Consider the following 24,652-nt stretch of genomic DNA (forward strand, 5'->3'; position numbering starts at 1 on the left):
GTTTTACAGCCCCTACTTCATTGTACCCAAGAAAGGCGGTGGGTTACGACCGATCTTGGACCTGCGTGTCTTGAACCGAGCCCTTCACAGGCTACCGTACAAGATGTTAATGCAGAAACGCATCTTTGGGTGCTTCCGTCCCCGAGATTGGTTTGCAGCAATCGACCTGAAGGACGCGTACTTTCATCAATCTTTCTGTGCCACAGACCCTTTCTGCGGTTTGCATTCGAAGGACGAGCATATCAGTGCAAGTTCCTGCCCTTCGGGCTGTCCCTGTCCCCCCAGGTCTTAAAGGGGTCATATGATGCGATTTCAAGTTTTCCTTTCTCTTTGGAGTGTTACAAGCTGATTGTGCATAGATAAGATCCCTGAATTTGCAAAGACTAAAGTCTCAAAACCAAAGAGATATTCTTTATCAAAGTTAAGACTCTGCCAGAGCAGGGTATTCGCATTTTCAACTCTCTTGACGACTGGCTCATACTAGCACAGTCTCGGGGTCAGATGTGCGAGCACAGGGACCTGGTGCTCAGGCACCTCAGCCTGCTGGGTCTTCGGGTCAACTGGGAAAAGAGCAAACTCTCTGAGAGAATCTCTTTTCTCGGTATGGAGTTGGATTACATCCCCTTAGTTATGTTATTTTATGTACATGTCCATTCAAAAATGTAGGGGTCATTCAGAATGGATGAACAGATCTGTGTGTGTGTGTGTGTTTGTACTCTCTCAGTATGTCTATATGTCGATCTTTGACACTGTCGACACAGATTCATCACTGCAGACCACCAGCGTGAGCAGAGACAGAGTTTTACTGTACGCATCTCCCGCAGCTTCAACTAACTTATCCTTCTACTTCAGATCCCGCAAGGTAGCTATGACTGAACACACACACACACACACACACACACGTATGAGTGAGACTTTACAGAGCGCTTCCACTCTCCCATTGTCAATACAAGATCTCAGCCAAACATTAATGCAACTCTTGATGGAAATAAATGTATTTTTTGTCCAGTTTCTCTGGATTTTAATAAAATTTAAATTTTGTTTTATTTTAACTTCAGAAGAGTTAAGAAATTAATATTTGGTGGAATAACCCTGATTTTCAATCACAACAAATGAAAACATTTGTTATTTTGACCAATTGTCATTTTCTGAAAAAAAACCCCGCTCTGACAATATTTGCATTTGAAATTTGGAAGAATGTTATGAGACCTTTATAGAATAAAACATAACATACCTATAAATCCAGTAAATCCAGAGAAACTGATGTTCGGGTGGTCTCTTAATTTTTTCCACAGCTGTATGAGGGACTGATGGAGTCTTTAATCAGTCAGATCCCTGACAGCACACCTCCATCACAGAGACGTCTATTTGACATCTGCAAGACATATTTTTTAGCGTGTTTGCTCATCTGCAATACGTCTATAGTATGTTTCCTATCAGATGTCAAACAGACGTTTAGAAGATGTCTTTAAGATGTTTATGATTTAGAATGTATGTAAAACTGAAATCTTAAAGATGTCTATCAGATGTTTGTACACAGCAGATGCTTTCCAGATGAAGTGATCTTTAACAGACCTCTTGCAGATGTACGTGTGCTATCTGGGAAAGGAATAACTAATGAATCAAACTAGAACCGATTGGATCAGTCCCACTGTTCAGAAGAATCACTTTGTTTAATAGATGTTCAATTCCCGTAACTTCCCGTAAGTGTACCAGCATATAAGTCAAACAGGCTAGAACCAAAGTTTATTGGCATGACCGTCGGGTTTTTACAGTATTTTCAAAACAAAGGTTATATACTATTAGAAGCAGAACATTAACTGGGTAAAGAAATACATGAAATGAAGTGTAAAATAAATAAGTTAAATATTAAAATATTAATAAATATTAAACAAAAACAAAATACTATTATGGATTTTGGCATGAGGTCACTGATCTATCTATCTATCTTTATTAGAATGCTGTCAAGGGCACATTGTGTGGAATATAATAGGCTAATGTAGCCTAATATTCATGTCTTGCCGCACTGCCTTTGTCATACTTAATTCAAAATCAAATATACTATCCATTTCTGATAATCCCAGGTTGCCATGATCACGCTTTGTCATACTTAAATCAAAATCAAATATACTATCCATTTCTGATAATCCCAGGTTGCCATGATCACGCAGGTTTGTTTCTCTTGGCCACGAGAATAGATGTCGTTCCCTCAACACAGAGCCGTTGAAAAACATATTCAACATAGGCTTGGGACTCCACGACTTCACATCGCTTGACCATGAAATAATGATTTCATTCCCTTGACAAAATGAACATGTCCGCGACAAAACTAGCCTAAGTGAACTTGATAATGTCCCTTCCCGTTTACCGTAAATTAACCGAACATATCCCTTCCAGGTCACCATACATGCTAACGTTAGTTAGCCATCTTTTTTTTTCACTCGTGTTGAATCGGAGAGAGACCAAAAAAATTTGAGAGAGAAAATAAATTTGTGAGTGAGAAAAGAAAAGTTTTTGAAGAGAAAAAAAGTTTGTAAATCGAAAAAAGTTTTTGAAGAGGGAGAAAAAAGTTTTTGTTAGAGAGGGGAAAAAACGTTTTTGGAGAGAAAAAAAGGTGAAAGATAAAAAAATTCTTAGGACTTAAGCTCTTTTTCTCCTACCTTGAAATTTTTTCACACTGCAGTTCAGGGCTTCCGTAAAAGAGCAATTGGATGTTATATTTTATAAAGAGCGAAATTGACTGCGTTTTCTGCAGTTTACAATGCTGAAATGGACAGCGTTAAAGAGCGCCGCAATCGATGACATTTTTGGACGTTTAAAACACCGAAATTGACGTTGTTATACTTTATAAAGAGCGCTACAATTGAGGCGTCTTATTAGAATGCTGTCAAGGGCACATTTTGCGGAATATAATAGGCTAATGTAGCATAATATTCATGTCTTGCCGCACTGCCTTTGTCATACTTAATTCAAAATCAAATATACTATCCATTTCTGATAATCCCAGGTTGCCATGATCACGCAGGTTTGTTTCTCTTGGCCACGAGAATAGATGTCGTTCCCTCAACACAGAGCCGTTGAAAAACATATTCAACATAGGCTTGGGACTCCACGACTTCACATCGCTTGACCATGAAATAATGATTTCATTCCCTTGACAAAATGAACATGTCCGCGACAAAACTAGCCTAAGTGAACTTGATAATGTCCCTTCCCGTTTACCGTAAATTAACCGAACATATCCCTTCCAGGTCACCATACATGCTAACGTTAGTTAGCCATCTTTTTTTTCACTCGTGTTGAATCGGAGAGAGACCAAAAAAATTTGAGAGAGAAAATACATTTGTGAGTGAGAAAAGAAAAGTTTTTGAAGAGAAAAAAAGTTTGTAAATCGAAAAAAGTTTTTGAAGAGGGAGAAAAAAGTTTTTGTTAGAGAGGGGAAAAAACGTTTTTGGAGAGAAAAAAAGGTGAAAGAGAAAAAAAATTCTTAGGACTTAAGCTCTTTTTCTCCTACCTTGAAATTTTTTCACACTGCAGTTCAGGGCTTCCGTAAAAGAGCAATTGGATGTTATATTTTATAAAGAGCGAAATTGACTGCGTTTTCTGCAGTTTACAATGCTGAAATGGACAGCGTTAAAGAGCGCCGCAATCGATGACATTTTTGGACGTTTAAAACACCGAAATTGACGTTGTTATACTTTATAAAGAGCGCTACAATTGAGGCGTCTTTTATGTTTAAACCGCCGAAGTTGACAGCGTTATAGATGGTAAAGAGCGCCGCAATTGATGGCGTTTTCTGTGGTTTAAAGCGTCGTAAATTACACTAAAAGTTTTTGTTAGAGAGGGGAAAAAACGTTTTTGGAGAGAAAAAAAGGTGAAAGAGAAAAAAAATTCTTAGGACTTAAGCTCTTTTTCTCCTACCTTGAAATTTTTTCACACTGCAGTTCAGGGCTTCCGTAAAAGAGCAATTGGATGTTATATTTTATAAAGAGCGAAATTGACTGCGTTTTCTGCAGTTTACAATGCTGAAATGGACAGCGTTAAAGAGCGCCGCAATCGATGACATTTTTGGACGTTTAAAACACCGAAATTGACGTTGTTATACTTTATAAAGAGCGCTACAATTTACGGCGTCTTTTATGTTTAAACCGCCGAAGTTGACAGCGTTATAGATGGTAAAGAGCGCCGCAATTGATGGCGTTTTCTGTGGTTTAAAGCGTCGTAAATTACACTGTTAGGGGATAATGAGAGCCGCAACTGACTGCACTTTTGGTCAGTTAAAGAGCCGTACAGGACGGCGTTGGTGATAAAGTGCCCGGTGCAGCTGAAGTCATAGTAATTGGCCATAATAAAATTTAACTTAAACACTTGAACTTTGAGAGACACCCCTCAGTTTGTCTTTCTCTTCCAAGACCTAGGCATACAGAAATTCAAAGAAAACATGCAAATAAAACAAAAAAAATTGCTTGGAATTAGTAATAACATGTTTCATTGATGTTACAACTAACACAGAGTCTTGTAGCCATGAACTAGCTCATCTTACTGCTAACAGCCAGTCGTAAATTACACTGTTAGGGGATAATGAGAGCCGCAACTGACTGCACTTTTGGTCAGTTAAAGAGCCGTACAGGACGGCGTTGGTGATAAAGTGCCCGGTGCAGCTGAAGTCATAGTAATTGGCCATAATAAAATTTAACTTAAACACTTGAACTTTGAGAGACACCCCTCAGTTTGTCTTTCTCTTCCAAGACCTAGGCATACAGAAATTCAAAGAAAACATGATATCAATCAATATCAATTGACATATTTTGCCTCTGATTGGTCAGTTCACCAAATTATTCAGAAGTGTGTGGCCTCTTCCTGGCTTCTGATTGGTCAGAATCCCCAAAGTGTTTATCTTAGCGGCAGTGCAGTTCTCCAAGAGGGGCTTATATCTGCTAATACACAATGTAACAGTTACTTAATGTATTGGTACTTTTTGGTAATTTCATGACTTACCAATTAACAACATAACTACTACGTCGCATGTCTGTAATTTCATTAACATCAAATTCACAAGTTCACACTTACATATAATGAACAGACTAAAAATTATGCATATTTGGCGTGCTGTCCGGGGAGAGGGCTCCGAGCTCGGTAATTACTCTCAAGCCCGGGGTACTACCCCTGTCCGGGGAGAGGGGTCAGAGTTCGGCTTTTAGCCCGGACCCAGAGCACTCCCCCGAGTGTTCCTCCCCGTGCTGGGGTAGGAACGGGCTGAAGGTGAGGCGTCGGGGTGGTGGAGGGATGCTGAAAGACTAGAGATAATGAAGGTAAGGCTGCTTTGATTATTTATAGAGGTTCTCTCTTGTGCTGATTGGATAGATGGTGTAATTACTGATGATGGACTGGCCGTGTTAATTATCTGCGCGTGCTCCTCCCGAAATTTTTTAAATAAAACATCACTTCACGAGTTCACACTTACATGTAATGAACAGAGTAAAGGTTATGCGTATTTGGCGTGCTGTACGGGGGCTGTCCGGGGAGAGGGCTCCGAGCTCGGTAATTACTCTCGAGCCCGGGGTACTCCCGCTGTCCGGGGAGAGGGGTCCGAGCTCGGCTTTTAGCCCGGTCCCAGAGCACTCCCCCAAAAGATGCAATTAGTATGGGACAGCAGCCAGAGAGGAGCATTGATAACCCCCCAAAATTTGCAAAGCTTAAGATTGGTGGGGTGCTGGACATCGCTTGTAGTAGCGGCACTGCTGAGGCTTAGAAGAGAGAATTTATGGAAGAGGCTTCTGCGGAAGCGGGCGCTACTGCGGCATCTGAAAAATAAAAACTCCTGTGGGAGTGGGAACTGTTGCGGCATCTGAAAAGAAAAATGACTTCTGCGGAAGCGAGCGCTGCTGCGGCATCTGAAAAGAAAACCCCTGTGGAAGTGGGAACTGCTACGGCATCTGGAAAGAGAAAATGGCTTCTGCGGAAGCAAGTGCTGCTGCGGCAGTGTAAAATACAGATAATGGCTCCAGCGGGAGCGGGAACTGCTGCAGCAGTGGGGAAATATGGAAAAGCTCCTGCGGGAGCGGGAACTGCTGCGGCAGTGGGTCACTTTCCAACTCAACTTTGTCAGTACGTCCTCCTGGCGTTGTAAGATTACTGGGTACGTAACTGCAACGTCACATGGACATAATTTCATCATCATTTACACATAATTTATATGCTCTTATTACTAGAATTGGCCATTTAAAATGTGTAATTAAACGTCAGACACAAGATTTAAATTTCCCCTAAGATAATGTGTTTCTTTTCATCAAGTCAGAACTTGGACGGCTGCTTTTAATAGTGACGTGACATACAGCGCGTTCGCCTCCACAACTGACACACTGCACGCACAGTATAATGTTGACAGGAAAGGAAAATGTATTTTGAAACATTTATTTCATAACAAGTTTTGAAGATAACGCTGAAATAATGAAACGGACCCGGCTACACCATCTCATCCACCGCAGATACTGAATCAGGACAGTGTGTTTGTCTGAGGCACATTTTTACTTCAACTGTGTCTGACAGAAGAATAAAATTTTCTGTGGTGAGTCTCACAATTTATAACAAATAAATAGGTTTATAAAAATGTATAAAATAAAGAACTTGAACTCTGGAAAGACGCTAAACCCTTTTCTTTTTAATTGTCGTTGTTATGTATAGTACTGGCGTCAGTTATATCAAAAAAGTTCAACACCTGCATCAGATTGGTTAAGTAACATTACCCACAGTCTATTTTAAGTACTTTTTGTTAATATTTATACACGTGATTATGGTATCTTTCCTTAATTATCTTAAATGTCTGTTAGCAAATGTTACGCTTGCATAGCATATCCGTTTATAGTGATGCTGAGCACAGAACGTCCTGAATGCTTTCATTCACATTTCACTTTATTTCCTATGTTTTTATAAATAATTTGGGTGTATTTAATGTTCATGTTTGTGCGTTTTTGGAAATAAATAACCTGAATTCATTTCATGTCTGTATTCATCATTCACAGCTGTTGAAACAGCCTTTAAATTAGTTTGGGCAAATGAGGACATACATTAGGTTAAACTACTGCATGTTCGCCCATAGAAAATAAATAATTATAAAAATTACCAACTGATTACCAGCACACAACTATTGATCCAGAATGTTGGCAATGAATTCGCCACAACAAAACTTTGGTCACCAGATTATGTCGCAGTTACGTATTTTTGTTAGCTGAGTACACAAATCATTTAAAAGTAAATTTTAGGGACAAGTGAGATTTTAAGTCTGGACACCATTTTAGAGCATACTAAATGCTATTATATAGTCAGACATATGAGGACATCAAATTTGTCCTAAATTGTCAAGGTAGTCCTCATTTTGCTAGTGTGTACTCTGGTGAATGTACCCAAAAGTGACATAAGTGAATGCACACACACACACACACACACACACACACAGAGCCAGTTTGGAGAGAAATAAAACGCATGGAAAAACGCAAAACCAAAAAAAAAAAATGGAGCTAGAGATTACGGTTTATAATGTTTTAAATATGGATATTTTTATTACAAAAAAGCATCGATTCGCTACAGGAGGCCTTTGTTAACCCCCCGGAGCCGTGTGGGACACTTTTTTATTTCGGACGGATGCGCTTTATAGGACTTCTTTTGGACTGTTAAACAGAAACACCCGCCCACTGCCATTATAAAGTTTGGAAGAGCCAGGACAATTTTTAATATAACTCCAAATGGATCCGTCTCAAACTATCCCTTTAATATTTGTCACGTGTGTAGTCCTTGCTGTTTCTCACGCTCGCCACCAGAGGTCTTATCACCTGTTCACCCTCAGACTCCATTTCCCATAGTCCTCTCTGGCTCACACCAGTTCACACTCCATGATCACCATACCTGTATTTGATTACCCTCATCAGCACCTCTCTACAAAAGCCAACCCCAAACACACACTCTTCGACTGGTCTCGTATATGCCTAAGACACAAGGACTTATCTGAGGAAGTAATCGTCACCTTGCCCACTGTGAGAAACCAGACGTCTCTCAGTTCGTCGCCAGAATCGTGTACTTTGCAGGTGAGTAGTAGTGATGGCGAAATGAAGCGTTCTGAACCAGTGAAGCTTTCATCACAATTGTATCGGAAAAAGGTTCATTACTCAAAGCGTTTTAAAACGCTGTGGTCATAAAAATAAATAACACCTTCCAAAGTGTTAACGTTCCATTACAGCCAGTGGTTTTACATCTGGTTCTACAATTTATTTTTTTGTTTTATTATATTTTATATAAATAATGTTTATTGTCAAAGTCATTCATTTGTGTCGGCGTACTGGCACTAAAATAAGTAAAATAAATAAAGCATAAATTCATAAATTAAATCTATGATCTGTTTATTTTAACTCTGCCTCAGCCCTTAGACTGATATTTTATGGCCAAAGTTCATTTTTGAGCTCCATATATAAATTACACAAAAAAACAATGCTAACACATTATAATGTAATATAATGTAAAGGAAACGGCGCTGAAGTTCGGTTCGTTTCAACCAGATACTGAAGCAGTCACGTGGTTTTCAGGCGAATGAAGCTTCGGACGTCATAGATCACGTGCTTTTCTCAAAATGAATCCAGCTTCGATACAGTGCTTCAATGTGAAATGTGTTTTTTTTTTATACAGGCTTCGAAGCTTCGGTGTTGAACTTAACATCACTAGTGAATAGATTATTAAGTGTTTCTGCAATACTTTTATGTGCATGTTATGCTAACAGTGTTGTATTCCTGGTTTAATTTACCACGTGACAACATATCATTCTTTTTATATACATGAGATAGTAACAAGTATCAATATACACTAAACATGATTTATTTCGAGACTGACATCACTGAAAATAACATACAGCTGTTCGTTAACAGAGCGGGTTTATAAGAGTTATTTCTTCATAAATTGGACACTGGAATTGTCCAAAAAGGCCCAGCTCAAAGGTGTCATGAACTGAACTACATTGGTGGCTCAGTACATAGTATAGCCAGTTTTCATGACTTAATAGATTAATAAGATTCATACTGAGTTTGGTGTAATACAGTATTTTACTATTTATGTATTTTCTGTGCGAGTTAAAAGAGTATAGAGTGCTGCTGCAGAAATCTACTTTTGTTCGGTATTGTACTGTACATGTAATTAGGTAAGAATTGTCATTCACATAGATTGTCTATCCTAGATCATAATTGTTATATTGTTTTACATTTAAAAGGATAATAATGTGTAAAAAAGAAAAAAAAAAGAAAAACTAAGTTCAGTCATCTGACAGCCCTATTGTTGACATGTGTTTTTATATTACAGAGTCACACCTGGATGAAAACCTGCTTAAAGGGCCGTTCACATATCGCGCCTAAAAACGCGTGGAAAACGCTAGGCGCGCCGCTTTCTGCTTTTTTTCCAAAGCGTTCGGGCGCTTGCGCTCCGGAGGCGTCTGCCGTTGCTAAGCAACCATCAGCTGCGCTCTCCGTTATAACAAGGAAATTTCAGCAATGGATTTCCACCACTGAAAAACGCTCCGGTTACTATCGTAACCTCGGTTCCCTGAGAGCGGGAACGAGACATCACGGAGATATTTCTCCGTTATGGGAACTCCTTCCCTTCCAACCTTTCCTGAAGTCCTATTGGCTCCCGCCAGTCCAAATGACTGGCCAATTAACGCGAAGTATGCAAATCGCATGCAAAAACTGACGAGCTCGTGAGGCAGTATAAAATGCGGTGCACGCGACAATTACGTCAGAATCTGATACTGAAAGGGAAGGAGTTCCCATAACGGAGAAATATCTCTGTGATGTCTTGTGAAAGCTCGAGAGGGAACCCTTGCTGTAACTCTGCTACAAGATTTATTTACAAAAAAAAGTAAAAAACATTGCAGTGTTTGGGTGCACCCCATTCTTCAAAAACGCAAAAACCACGGGGAATTTCACCAGCTGATTCAGGAGCTCCGCCTGGACAATGGGAGGTTCAAAGCCTATTTCAGAGTGGACAAGGACCAGTTTGATTATATTTTAAGAAAAGTTGGCCCAAGCATCAGTAAACAGAGCTTCTGCCGTGAAACCATCTCTCCTGCGCAACGGCTCTGCATTTGTCTGAGGTAATTAGAGTATAACTGAAGTGGTCATAAAACACCAAATGAAAGCCCTCAATACTTCCACCACTGTGATGTCATGCTTTGACATAGGCCTACATGTATTCGTAAATGACTATATATATAAATAACTTAATAATTGTGGTCTTTTATACATACTTTACACACACTAAATATATAAATGTACATTTGTACATATGTTACAGGTATCTTGCAACTGGGGATTCCTTAAGACCATCGCCTTCAGTTATCGTGTGGGTCACTCAACAGTTGCAGGCATCATAAAAGATGTGTGTGAAGCCATATGGGACAACCTTGTGGAAGAATACATGCCACCACCTAACGGAACGCTGGCGAGAAATCGCAGCTGATTTCCAGCAGATGTGGAATTTCCCTAACTGTGTCGGGGCAGTAGATGGCAAGCACATAGTGATCCAGGCCCCTGCCTCCAGCGGTTCCCTTTACTTTAACTACAAAGGCTCCTTCTCAATTATTCTCCTTGCTGTTGTTGATGCTCAGTATCGCTTCCAGGTGGTGGATGTTGGGGCTTATGGCCAAAGTAGTGATGGTGGTACGTTGGCTGTTTCAGCATTTGGAAGAGCTCTGTGTCAGGGCAGCCTTGGCATACCAGAGGACAAATCTCTCCCTGGTGCAGAACATCTGGGGCCACATGTGTTCGTTGCGGATGAAGCCTTTCCCCTCAGACGCCACATGATGCGTCCACATCCTGGCCAGAACATTGGGAGAGAGAAAAGGCTGTACAACTACAGGCTTTCCCGGGCCAGGCGAATGGTGGAGTGCTCATTTGGAATACTAGCGACACAATGGCGGCTGTACAGAAGAGTGCTAGGAGTGACCCCAGAAATGGCAGAGAAAGCCATTAAGGCTACCTGCATCCTCCACAACCTTCTGAGGGTAGATCAGGTAGAGGACCATCCACAAGCACCATCATCGGAACCTGATTCCAGTGCAAGGGCAATGGGAGATCTCCACAGGATGAGCAGCAACAATTCCTCTTGCGAAGCTATCACCATCAGAGAGAAATTCACCCAGTATTTCTCATCTACAGAGGGTGCAGTCCCATGGCAGGAGAACATTATTTGATGTTACATTATATAACCAAATAAACTAATCATTATATAACCAAATAAATTAATATAACCAAAGAATAAACTAATCTGTAATATACTACTTAATAAAATAATTACATTTTAATACAGTTTGCCTCATTGCCTTATTTTCGAATTATAATTTATTGATCAGTTCAATTGTTTTAGAAACATTAACATGTATTAATCAACATTGTAAAAATACACTTTTTAATTTAAAAAATTGAAAAAAAAAGTAAATAAAAAAAACAAAAACAATAAAACAATAATGATTAGACTAAGGATATGAATCACCTGTCTCCACTGACTAAATTCATAAAGAATTTGCTTGATTTTCATTCGCGCTTCACCTTTTTCTGCAGAGGAAGTCTTTTAAATGTTCCAACGAGACTCATGAAATAGAGTTCATCGTAGTCTTGAGGTTTACTCCGGTTACTTAGAATGCTCTTCTGGAATTCAGAGCGGTCTGGCTCTGTATTTCTCCTCCTCTTTCCCATTGAGGGACATCTAGAGACCGGGGTGACAGGTGTAGGACACACAGACTGGATGTTTGCTGGCTGCTGCTGCTGCTGGTCGATGCCAGGGGCTCTGGCTCTACAGGAAGTAGGGTCAAGGTAATGAGGCCCTCACTTTGACTGTCCTAGGAGAATAAAATAAAGTTTATTTTAGCATAAAAATAAATCATGACTTAAGATTGATAAAGTATTTTATTGTGTATTAGCTTTTACTCAGGTAAATACTGCATATTTCAGTTATCCAAATACTGACAGCTACCCATACTTTCTATATAGTATCCAAACTTCTGTAGAAAGCTATCTCATTACATTCAGAGTCTAGCTGATCTGAGGCTGGTGGGATGTTGGATGACGTCGGCCTCTCCTTCACAAATCGCTCCAGAAAACTGAGAGCATTCATGAACTTCCATTTCCTCTGACTTCCTCCCTCAGAGCCACTTCTCTTCTCCCTTTCTGCTTTCCTCTCCTTTATATACTTATCCCTCAAATATTTCCACTTCTTTCTGCCCTCATCCTCTGAATAAACATAATGAATAATGTTCAGAGGACAGCTACATGTTTGCAAAGAATTGTCATTGACTGACGGAGCATTATTCTCTACCATTTTATATATAATACGTCTAGGAAATACTATTGATGAGAAAAAAGTGCATTTTGCATGACACTGAAAATGTTTATCTTAACAAGGAAAAGGTAACAGCTAGCATGACCGATACACCAGTTAGTAAACATTAATGTAAAAACAGTATCATGCTTACCAGTTAGCAAGATCAAGCATAATAGGACCCCTTTAAAGTGACAGCAGGCTAATATTTCTGCTGCTGACTGTGTGCTTAATATTAATAAAACAACAAAAGACAGACAAAATGCAGGAGTTTTGTAGCTTTAATAAGAAACAAAGGAAGTTTAATTCTTACAGTGAAGACCATGCTGTTTTATTTTACATTCAATTATTCAATTTCTGTAGTAGGTTGTTGAATACTTTAGATTTGCATGAAAAAAACTTAAAGGACTGTTTGTTCCATTTGTATCCTTTTTTCTATTGTATTTGTCCTTTGCTTTTTTTTTTATTATGGACTGTTTGATTATTTTCAATAATTTGAGGATTTATTTTTAACTAATATTAGTTACCCCAGTATTCTGCTGTGGTATTGAGAATTGTAAAATGTTTATCTTAACAAGGAAAAGGTAACGGCTAGCATGACTGATACACCAGTTAGTAAACATTAATGTAAAAACAGTATCATGCTTACCAGTTGGCAAGATCAAGCATAATAGGACCCCTTTAAAGTGACAGCAGGCTAATATTTCTGCTGCTGACTGTGTGCTTAATATTAATAAAACAACAAAAGACAGACAAAATGCATGAGTTTTGTGATGAGAAAAAAAGTGCATTTTGCATGACACTGAAAATGTTTATCTTAACAAGGAAAAGGTAACGGCTAGCATGACTGATACACCAGTTAGTAAACATTAATGTAAAAACAGTATCATGCTTACCAGTTGGCAAGATCAAGCATAATAGGACCCCTTTAAAGTGACAGCAGGCTAATATTTCTGCTGCTGACTGTGTGCTTAATATTAATAAAACAACAAAAGACAGACAAAATGCAGGAGTTTTGTAGCTTTAATAAGAAACAAAGGAAGTTTAATTCTTACAGTGAAGACCATGCTGTTTTATTTTACATTCAATTATTCAATTTCTGTAGTAGGTTGTTGAATACTTTAGATTTGCATTAAAAAAACTTAAAGGACTGTTTGTTCCATTTGTATCCTTTTTTCTATTGTATTTGTCCTTTGCTTTTTTTTTTATTATGGACTGTTTGATTATTTTCAATAATTTGAGGATTTATTTTTAACTAATATTAGTTACCCCAGTATTCTGCTGTGGTATTGAGAATTGTGAAATTTCTCTAAATGTCTCTAAAATGTAGATGTCATAGCAACCTTATTCACAGAAAAAATATATTTGACATATATCGCCTATTATGGACTGTTTGATTATTTTCAATAATTTGAGGACTTATTTTTAACTAATATTAGTTACCCCAGTATTCTGCTGTGGTATTGAGAATTGTGAAATTTATCTAAATGTCTCTAAAATGTAGATGTCATAGCAACCTTATTTACAGAAAATATATATTTGATATACATCTCTATCTTTAAACAAATCACTCATATAAAGTTTTGGTCATGTGGCTCATTCATACACTGCAAAAAATGGCTTATCTTACTTAGTATTTTTGTCTTGTTTCTAGTCAAAATATCAAAAAATTCTTAAATCAAGATACTTTTACTAGATAAGCCAAGTGACTTAAGATATTTAGTCTTGTTTCCAGGGGGGAAAAACTCAAAATTAAGTGCATTGTTCCTCTTATTTGAGTCAAAATAATGAGGGCTTGACAAGTCATAAAGCTCAGGAAATCCCTGGACCGCAATGATGAGCTGCTCCTCCATTTTTTATTTTTTTTTGCTGTGGTTTCAAAGTAACGGAAAAGATGAGGAAGCTGATTGGTTGGTTCTTGTCACATGACCTGCGGTGCACTTGCGGCATTCTGAAAAGTTGAGATGTTTTTATCTCGATGCGGTGCGGACGTGAACATGAACACATAGTAATCTTTCTTTTGTTCAGAGTGTGCATTTTTTTTACTATTATTTATTATTTATTTTTTTAAGCCAGCAAAAAAAGAAAAACAGAAATAAAGACTGTACAGCATTTAATGCAGCAACTAATTAAACAAAAGTCAGAATGAAAACAGGCGAGTATAAAATAGTACTGCCACTATCAATTCCAGAAACCGAGTTTTCCAAATTTTGCTTTTTCAAAAAACAATGAATGTTGAGGAACTTGAAAACTGTAAGGGACAAATTAGTCTACTGAGATCTCTTGAGTCACGTCTTTCAGGTATTTATACCTTTTATCTAAACAAAAACATCTCACAAAATGAGGAATATTATAAAGCAATTACAGTAAAAGTAAACAATATACTTTCTAAGAAGTTGATGCAGCTGTTATAGAGCCAATATTTACCTGACCTTAAAAATTACTTTGATCTGTCAATATGGTCAGGTTGATCATGTTAAATAACCAGTTTATTTAGATGGCAACATATCACAGACAGGGCTTAGGTTAAACCAGGATTAGACCGTAGTTCAATTAGGGCATTTAAGTTTAAATCTTTTATAAATGTGCCTTAAAAATAAAAATAGCATTACTCGTGTTCATCTTGAGACAAAGCGGCACTGACATATTTTCTTAGTTAAAACAGTCCTGACATGCATTTTAGTCTGGGACTACGCTTAAGCCTCGTCTGTGAAACCGGGGGTTAAAGTGCTAATTAGAGCAGAAAAGATTACAATTAATGTTGCCGTAATTAAACAATCATGAAAAGTGTAGGTTACAGCATTCTATTTAGATCTACTCCCATTACATCAAAGGTTTTCACTGACTGTGCTGCAGAGTAGAAGTAGACTGGGGAATGGATTGGTCTGAATTGAGCACATTTTCCCTCTTGTGGCCAATAATATATCATCTGCTGATATATCGTGCATTTCTATTCACTATTAATTACGTTTAATGTACTGTTGTAAAAAAACAATATCAAAATCTCAGTCATGTTGTTCTGAATATCAACACGGCTATGATTACTTTTATCATTGTTCCTATGAACACGCGAGAGCTGTGCTCATATTCAGAACCATAGCAAAACAGTACAACATGGATTTGTCTTTAGTCTAATTTATAGACCAAGTTTCCTGGAATTTGTTGCAGCGCTCCCACAAAAGAATGCAGTCTTGTGTTTACCTAATGAGCCAGGTATTCACCCTTGAGGAGATGGCTGTCCATTCTTTGACAGGGAAGAAATCAAATGCCAATGGAAGTCTGCTCCCAAGATCAAGGATAGATCCACAAAAAAATGGAACTAATATTCTGTGAGGGTTTTTTTTTTTTTATAGCTCTTTATGTCAGGGGTATCGCACTCAGCTCCTGGAGGGCAACTATCCTAGCTTAGTTCTAAACCTGCTCCAACACACACATCTGTAGTTTTCAAACCAACCTAAAGGACCAGTTGGATCAGGTGCATTTAATTAGAATGAAATGGAAAAAGGGATAGTTCACCCAAAAATAAATATTTGCTGTTAATGTACTCACCCCTAGGCCATCCAAGATGTAGGTGAATTTTTTTTTTCAGTAGAGCAGTAAAGATCATTTAGATTATTTACAACATTATTACCTGTAATCCAGAGCCTAAGGCAAATCATGCAATCATATAAAGTATACACAATTATATTATTAAAGCACCCAATAATGATGTGAAACATGGATCCGAAGTCTTGATCAACTCTTCTTTTACATTAACCATGAGAAACCATAAAACTTTAATTTGGCCCTTCATTCAAGTGCTCGGTTCAAACATGCACATGATCAGTGGCTCATCGGTCTTATGTGCGAGTCGAACTGTTTCCTCAGTTCAGGACCTGGAGCACTGAATGATTCATTCATCATAGGATCAGATGCGCCGCTATTTTGGCTCAGGCATCCAAAAGTGAGTTTTGATTGAGTAACTTGTAGATCAGTGCTGCTCGAGCCACAAACTGTTTCAGACGCTTCAGTCCGATTTGATGAACTGGTTCAACTAGTTCACTAAAAAGAATCTGTTCAAAAGAATGATTCATTCATGAACCAGACGGGACTCTGGACCATTTGCCTGAGGCTATTGCAAGTAATGATGATGTAAATAATGTTGATTTCCTTGCACCGACTGATTGTTTTGATTCATAAGACATCAATATAACTTCAGGTTAGGGTTTTCAGCTAAAAATCGTCTTTACTGTTCTACTGAAGAGAAAGTCACTTGCATCTTGGATGGCCTGAGGATGAGTAAATGTATAAATAGCAGATTTTCATTTTTGGCTGAACTATCCCTTAAATGAGGTTTAACACTGGAGGGCTGGAACTGTGGTCCAGGAACTAAGTTTGACACATTATGCAAGACAGTGACCAGACATGTGCAGGGTTTTCCCCACAGGATTTTTTTTCTTGTTTATTGAACTACTATTCAAATCAGTGTCATATTGTAATCATGTTGATATTGATATTCCGGGAAACATCTTGGTCGTGTAATGTTGCTTACCTAAATCATATTTTATAGATATATTTTTTTCCTGCTGCAGTATGCATCTATAACTTTCTGAGAGTGCTGTTGCTCTCATTTGTTGATTTCTGCACGAGTTTCTCTCACTCAGGCTGTGCAAGCATCTGGCACGACATCAATACATCATCAATCGCCGTTTACACTGAATGCAATTAAAATCAGAATCATTCTCATGCGAAAACCACAAGTTTACATGCGGATATGAGCGTAAGTGTGACGTCAAAATGGACTGGCTCGGAATCGGCAGACTGACCGGCCGATCACAGGTCCGGGCCGATCATGAGGAAAACCAGCTAATTCTGCTCCCAGGCCGGTCAATCGGTGCATCTCTAATTATATAGTAAAAGCCTGCACCTTCCAAAAATGTAAAGAGACCCAAAACACTCAAAACATAGTATTCTGTCAGCAGCAGGACTATTAGCCTGCTGTCACTTTAAAGGGGTCCTATTATGCTCTTTTACACAGTCTTGATTTTGTTTTGGGGGTGTAGGCTCTCATACTAGGTTGTTCGAAAAACACATTAATGTGATATCACAAATCCTGGAAAATATGCGTTGAATAATCACCAAGCGCTGCATTTTGACACATTTTTGCATGTATTTGATCATTTAGGCAGCTTAAGCTAAAAGTTGACTTTACATGTACGTGTTCTGCTCCGTCTCTGAACGCATGCACAGAAAGCCTCCTGAGGAATAGCTCAAGTCCTCTTTCGTGCTTTTAAAAACATGAATAAATCTAATTAACTTTAATAAATCAAGCACATCCCATTTTGCAAGTGACGTTACATGATTTTACTGATTTACACGTGAAATTGGACTTTTATGGAGGAGCGACAGCGCACCGCTGGAAAGGGGGTGGAATGGGGCGTAATAATTATTAATAATCATTTTATTATTGTATTTTCATAGTCGTTGGAGGCTGAAATTGTATTTCGATTAATTGCACAGCTCTATGTGTGCCTTGAGATAATTTTATCAAGGTAATGACATCCTAATGTTAGGACTGTGACCTCTGTAATAAAGTCTTAATGCACAAGTTGTTCCAGAAGCACTTGCATACAGACTGCTACATTCAGGAGCACGGAAACTTGACAATGCTGCCCTGTGACGTTTTATCAACAAAATAGCTCTGCTACCAGAAAACTTTTTTATTGTGTGTGTGTCTATGTAATACTTCATATATATACACATACACAATTTATATTGAATATTTATAATAATATTTATATTTTCCAGCAATCTTCATTAATATATGAATGATTATCTGAGAATAAATATGATATAAAATGTTAAATGCCTGTTAAGAGATGTTGTTTTCTATGTTTGTCATTTATTTATTCAAGTATATTATTCATGTATATTTTTTTATTTTGCAGAAAAAGTGCTTTTCCTAATGTGGACACAAGGTCCCTGAGAGAAGCTGCTCGCAACAAATTATCAAATGAGCGAAAGCTTAATTATGAGATGTAATGTTTGAATATTGTAAATTTACATTTTCATGTTTACTTTCATTGTGCCTTATATTGTTTCATTGTGTCATATACCCTAGTTTGTAGCGTACACAGATGATGTTGTTACACATGGAGAATAAAAGTTGAAATGTAGTATGGTCGATGTAAGTAGTCCCTAACCGGGACTAAACATCAAAAATGATTGATGACTTTGACCTTTTGACATCATAATCATATTCATATGCAAATTTCTGACCTCATAATACTATCCAGGGGCCTCATGTATAAAACTTTAGATTTCATCCTAAATGTGTGCATACGCACAAAAGCTGGATTTTGCGTATGTACAAAAGTTTTCAGATTTATAAAGCCATGCGTACGCCAGAACCTGCACAACATTTTCTTTGTAATACCCAGTCAGTGGAAGATTGTGTGTACATGAATCTCCACCCCGTCTCCTCACCGAAATAGCCATATATGGAGCTTACAACGCCTAGTTTTAATATGCATAACGTCATCTGCATATCATTTCCATGCATATTCCATCCGCGTGACATGTTTTGCATATTCCATCCACGTGACACGTTTAACGCAGTTAAGGGTACAATACCTTAGGAAAATATGAGATACGTACTATAAATGCTTTTTGAGACATCACATTGCTATTCAAATTTATGCAATTCTGCCTATAAAGTAAACATATATTTTAGAATGTAGGCTATATTTGAATGGAAATAGGCCTTATTTTTTGCAGTGTAAATAACTGCCTGACTCACCGTGTCAAAAACAAAAACATTTTGCAAATGAAACGTGCATATCTTGCAGTTTCCTTCAAATTCTATCTTTTAAATATGGTGTTTGTCACAATATTGGGAAGAGCACGAAAGGGGTTATCATTGGGCTACTGTCTGTGCGCGACACCTGTGAACAGAAGTTCTAGAGTACTGTCATCAAACCAGTTCAAACCAGCCAATGGAATGTTTGATCAACAAGCGCATCCTTATGTCTGTCGTTACCATATATGTTCCAAAGCATCAGACGAATTAAGTTCACATCAGTAATCATTCATGCAAAAGTATTTTCTCAGAACATGAGTTTTGCTATTTAGAACACAATTTAAAGCGGAATTGTCATACGCCAAGCAATCCTCGCTGTGATTAAAACATAATCACATAGCCTACCACAGGAAAATTGTTCGAAAGCAGCACATCCACTGCAAATATTTCTGTTTAAATTCATATTAAAAAAATTTCATTTCTGCATAATAATTTCATGAAATTTCAGCGCTTAACCTTAATTATTGAGAGTGTCATATTTAATTTAAACATGCATGTCAAATGTAAAACTGACTTTAAAATCATCCCGTTTGCTTCATTATTTCGCTCACTCCAGTAAAAGAGTGCGTACACATGGTCTAGAGTCTAGAGTGTCCATACGGTGCGCACGTATTTACGCCTAGTTTATTTTTTATAAATCCCGATACACACATTTCCATGCCCATTTTGTGCGTACCCAACATTTATACATCAGGCCCCAGATGCGGAAATCGGCATGCGTGAAATTCCGACGTCAACCTTTGAGCTCGTGTGAGGAAATATGTTGTTGTACGTGTCCGACCGCTGACAAAACCATAAATGTGCTGTCAAGTAATGTTATTGAAGATTTTATGGTCCATTCCCACATCCGGATGCATCTGCGGTCCGCATGCTCAGGAATCCAGTTGCATTTTTGGTCACTCTCACTCTCTCTCTCTCTCTCTGTATGGGAGATGTGAGAAAAAGATATTGGTTTTAAGGATAATATCGAAATAAATAAACAATTCTAATGGACTCTCTCTCTCTCACTCACACACACACACGTTTGCTTAGCTATCTAAATGGGAACACTACACAGACTCCTATTGTTTTTTATCTACAGTTAATTATACATTTTACAACCTAACACTAACCCGTGTTGTGAAATTTTACTCAAAAATATTATGTATGGCGATAATTACAATCAATATGGTGATTGTTTTAATGATTATTTCAATATTAGAAGTCTTAATATAGGCTGTGAGTCTTAGGTGCCCCCTACTGGGCAAGTATGGTACTTTCCATTGGGCAACGCCAATGAACTAGAGTAAACTAGTAAACTAGTGAACTTTGGGTGACTTCCAAGAATATGTCAAGGATGGCACAAACAAGTATGATGAATGGCCATGAGGACACCTGCATCTAGGGAGTGAGGAGGAGACCAAGGTTGAAATGGAAAATGGTTCAAACTAGAAGGAATCTACGATTAGAAAGTAAACCAAAATGAGAATGAATTAATTGTAGCAAAACTAATGGGGTAAGACCAATCAGAGGCCGAGTTGTCAATTTTTGGTTGAAAAGACTGATAAGAACGAGGTATAAATATGGGTGCCTGGACATACAAAGACTCAGATGCAGCGGCTGTCATCTCGGCTTTGTTGCTGTGCTCAATAAAGTCTTATTTTGACATCTGGAACTCTGCTTCTTGAGCTTTTTTGACAACTTCGAAAAAGACCATTGTTTGTTCCACGACAAATTGGCGTCACGAACAGGATTGGCTTGAAGCCTGACCTTGACGAGAGCCGTAGCAGGTGAACGCCTGGCGAACACGCAAACAATAAAAGACTAATGAGGTAAGAGCAATTTTTTGTTTAAATTAAAATGGTGAATTGTTTGCGTGGTTGCTAGGGTCAAACCTGTGGCGGTGATCGAAATTTTACGACTTTGAGAAGACCATTGTTTGTTCCACAACACCCATCACAGAAAACGTTACATCTTACAAAATAAATAAATAATTGATGTCCGGACATGTCATTGTCATGTTTTATGCAGACTTTACATTGACATAATTCAATTCAATTTAATTCAGGTTTATTTGTATAGCTTTTCACAAAACAAGTTGTTGCAAAACAGTTTCACAGAAAAACATCATATTTAGAAACTTTAATATTTATATTTACAATATTTTAATGAATTTTATATACTATCATCCCCTAAACCTACCATCGCAGTAAACTTTCTACATTTTTATATTTTCAGAAACATAATCTAGTATAATTTATCATTTAAAAAGTTGTTTCTTCGCACAGGTCAATCATTTTGAGTATTACTATACATCTGGTTTGTGGGGACACTCAATAGCCATAATGATTTTTTTACTGTACAAACTGTACACACTGTACACCCACCCATAACACAAAAAAAATCTGCATGCACTTAACTTTTTTATTAAATATTGTTTTTAAGCGATCTGAATTATGAATTATGAGTCAAGAAATTTCCATAAACCACATTCACCTTGTTATATCAGTGTAATACCCATGTCATTATACAAATTTGTGTTCTGATAAATCATATAAACAAGCACGCACATACATAAACATTACAAGCTAAAAGAGACTTATCCCCATTTTAAAATAAAGCAAAGCAAATCATTCATTTTAAACAAGTATTCAACATTTAAGTTTATTGAACTTATAAAACACATCGTAGTAACATGTTAAACTAAAGCAAAGCAAATCATTTATCATAAATTTTAATCATGTATTCAACATTTTATTTATGTTTATTGAACTTATAAAACACATTTTAAACGAAAATTTTAGTTTTTCACTAACTAGGCATAAACGTTGTTTTCGCAAAAACACAAACAAGTACATTCATGCTGCTCACATATTGTTGTATCCCAGCTTGTATTGAATACAGTATAATCAGACTTTAGCCATTAATATATTTTTAAGACACTGAAAAACACAAATGTCAGGGCATGTCAAAACATCTCCAGTGCACCAGTGATTATACATAACATACTTCATAATAAATAAACATCTACTATAGTTTCATTTGACAATAAAAATGCTTTACATTATTCTAGGGCCAATGACGTTCATACCTTCGAATGAGATGTTTACAAAATGTATATAAGTTGGAAAATTAAATCCTGCTTTGAGCTCTTCTCACCAACAGAAGTGAAATGTCAGTCTGAGGCGGTCGTGCTGTCACACACACAAACACACACACACACACACACACACACCTCGGTTTTTGTTTTCTGTGGACGCTCCATTGGCGTAATGATTTTGTACTGTACAAACACCTACCCATCACACAAAGATTTCTGCATATGCTTACATTTTTAATTTAATATTGTTTGTAAGCAATCTTAATTATGAGGACTCAAAACTCAGAAATGTGATCATAAACCAAATTTACATTGTTATATCAGAGTAATAGCCATGTCATTATACAAATTTGTAAACAAGCACACACATACATTAACATTACAAGCTAAAAGAGATTTATCCCCATTTATAGCCATTAATATTATTTAAGATATTTAAAAAAACACAAATGTCAGAGCATGTCAAAACATCTCCACTTCATCTGTCAGGATGGAACGACAACAGCTTTGCGGGCTTATTGTTGTTGTTTTTTGTAGCTGTCGTTATATTAATTTATCACTTTGAGCAGGAGTCCAGGATTCATTATCCTGTATTCATTATTCAGGTAATTATCCATTATACATTGTGATATAGCCTGGTTCGTTGGTCCGTTAGATCGTATTGCTTTCTCACTACAACCGAACCGCTCCAGAGTTCGTTTTCAATCAGGCCGAGACCACCTCGTTCAGGTGATCTCGGACCGATTGTTTTGGCGCGGATCCGGGCTAAGGGGAGAAACGCGCCAGGTTCCCAAACAACGGGCCAGGTGTGAAAACACCCTCAGAGAATGGTTTAAATGTGCTACATGTATTTCAAAGCATAACATTAATTTAAATAAACAGTATAAACATTTTAAATAAACATTTTGTTTGTTTGTCTGGTGGTTCTTAAACTTCAACTAAAGTATAATTTATATTATTAGATTTATTTCACATCAAACACTTTAGATTCTTTAAAAGTTTCTTTCCTCAAAGTTTTAATACCCACACACACACACACACACGATGAAACATGTTGCCAAAGTCTTCCTCTATGTTTAAAAATAAAACAAAAAATATTTATCTTGTTTTAAATGGATGCAAGGAGCTTGTGTGTTTGTCATAGCGCAGACGCAGCTCACGCATGTCACCTCAAACAGTGTCTCAAATATTTGGATGAAGTTAATGTATCTTTTAGAAAAATATTTTAGAGAAAGACCCTCAATTGTGTTCAGTCATTAAAGATGGTTCGGGCAGATAGGTCTATGCCTCTGTGGACCCATGCATCCTAGGAATGTTTCACATATGGAGATTGATTTAGCTGATGCTTGTATGTAATCCAAGAACAGTGTTGGGGAGTAACTAGTTACATGTAACGGCGTTACGTAATTTAATTACAAAATAAATGTAACTGTAATCAGTTACAGTTACTAAGAAAAAAATGTGTAATTAAATTACAGTTACATTTGAATATTTACACACATCCACATACAGATTTAACTGATTTATTTCCCAAATTGCACCGACTACTCTGAGACATACAGCATTATTATAGACATATTAAAATTCAGAATATTACTCCCTACTTGAGATTGTTTGACTAAATTGATATTACTTTAAGCATATGTTTTGTACACTTTTGGCAGATTTGCTAGAGGGGCTATGTCACCTTGTTGTAATGTGATCGCAATTAAGAACCATAACATTATACTACATGCCCTTGCAAAAGGTTGTAGACACAGTCTTTTATACAGGAAATATGTTTGCGCAACATAAATATGTATCATTATAACAAATACCTAATACTGAAATCCTCTCTTCTAAACTATTTGAAAGTTTTAATGTTGATTTTGATGACCTACCCCACCAGCTGATGCCACTCTATTCTTTTTCATTGTTTGTTTTTAGATGAAGACTATTCTCAGACTTTGGTCAAACATGCCATGAGTGTTCGCAGGAAAACATGAACAAAAATACAGTATAAGATCATTAAAGTAAAGTCCTTCTACAAGAGAGTGTTTAAACTGAGATTGTGATGTACTTTAGAGCTTTTTCTGCTCTGTCTACAAAGCGGCCACGCGACACACACAAGGCCTCAATCTTATTATTTCTTTGTTACATGTACATCTATTTCATTTAGAGCACATAAAGTTACACATTACAAGTTGAAGATGGTGTGGAAACACTATTCTTTGTACTCGTCTCTAAACACGACTTTAATAAATCAGTTGTTTTAAGCGAAAGCGATGATTCAGTCCGTTTTATTCAGTCTTTGTGTTTTAGGCGTCCGCCTTTTAGTTTTGTTCCAGGAAACAGGTACAACTGTAACTGCGTGTTGTCATGTCTGGCTGTTCTTCTTTAAGAAA

General features: G+C 37.4%; 1 protein-coding gene across 1 annotated transcript in view; it reads right to left on the reverse strand.

Moving 5' to 3' along the window:
• Positions 1-11,567: 11,567 nt before the first annotated feature.
• Positions 11,568-24,652, reverse strand: part of LOC107655768 (interferon-induced very large GTPase 1-like) — a 62,611-nt gene continuing 49,526 nt past the window's right edge. Inside the window, exon 7 of the mRNA XM_016443347.1 lies at positions 11,568-11,826. Within this exon, the coding sequence (XP_016298833.1) occupies positions 11,568-11,826 (259 nt within the window). The remainder of the gene's footprint in view (positions 11,827-24,652) is intronic.

Source organism: Sinocyclocheilus anshuiensis, unplaced genomic scaffold (genome assembly GCF_001515605.1).
Source record: "Sinocyclocheilus anshuiensis isolate Anshui unplaced genomic scaffold, SAMN03320099.WGS_v1.1 scaffold1611, whole genome shotgun sequence".
Taxonomy (NCBI): Eukaryota; Metazoa; Chordata; class Actinopteri; order Cypriniformes; family Cyprinidae; genus Sinocyclocheilus; species Sinocyclocheilus anshuiensis.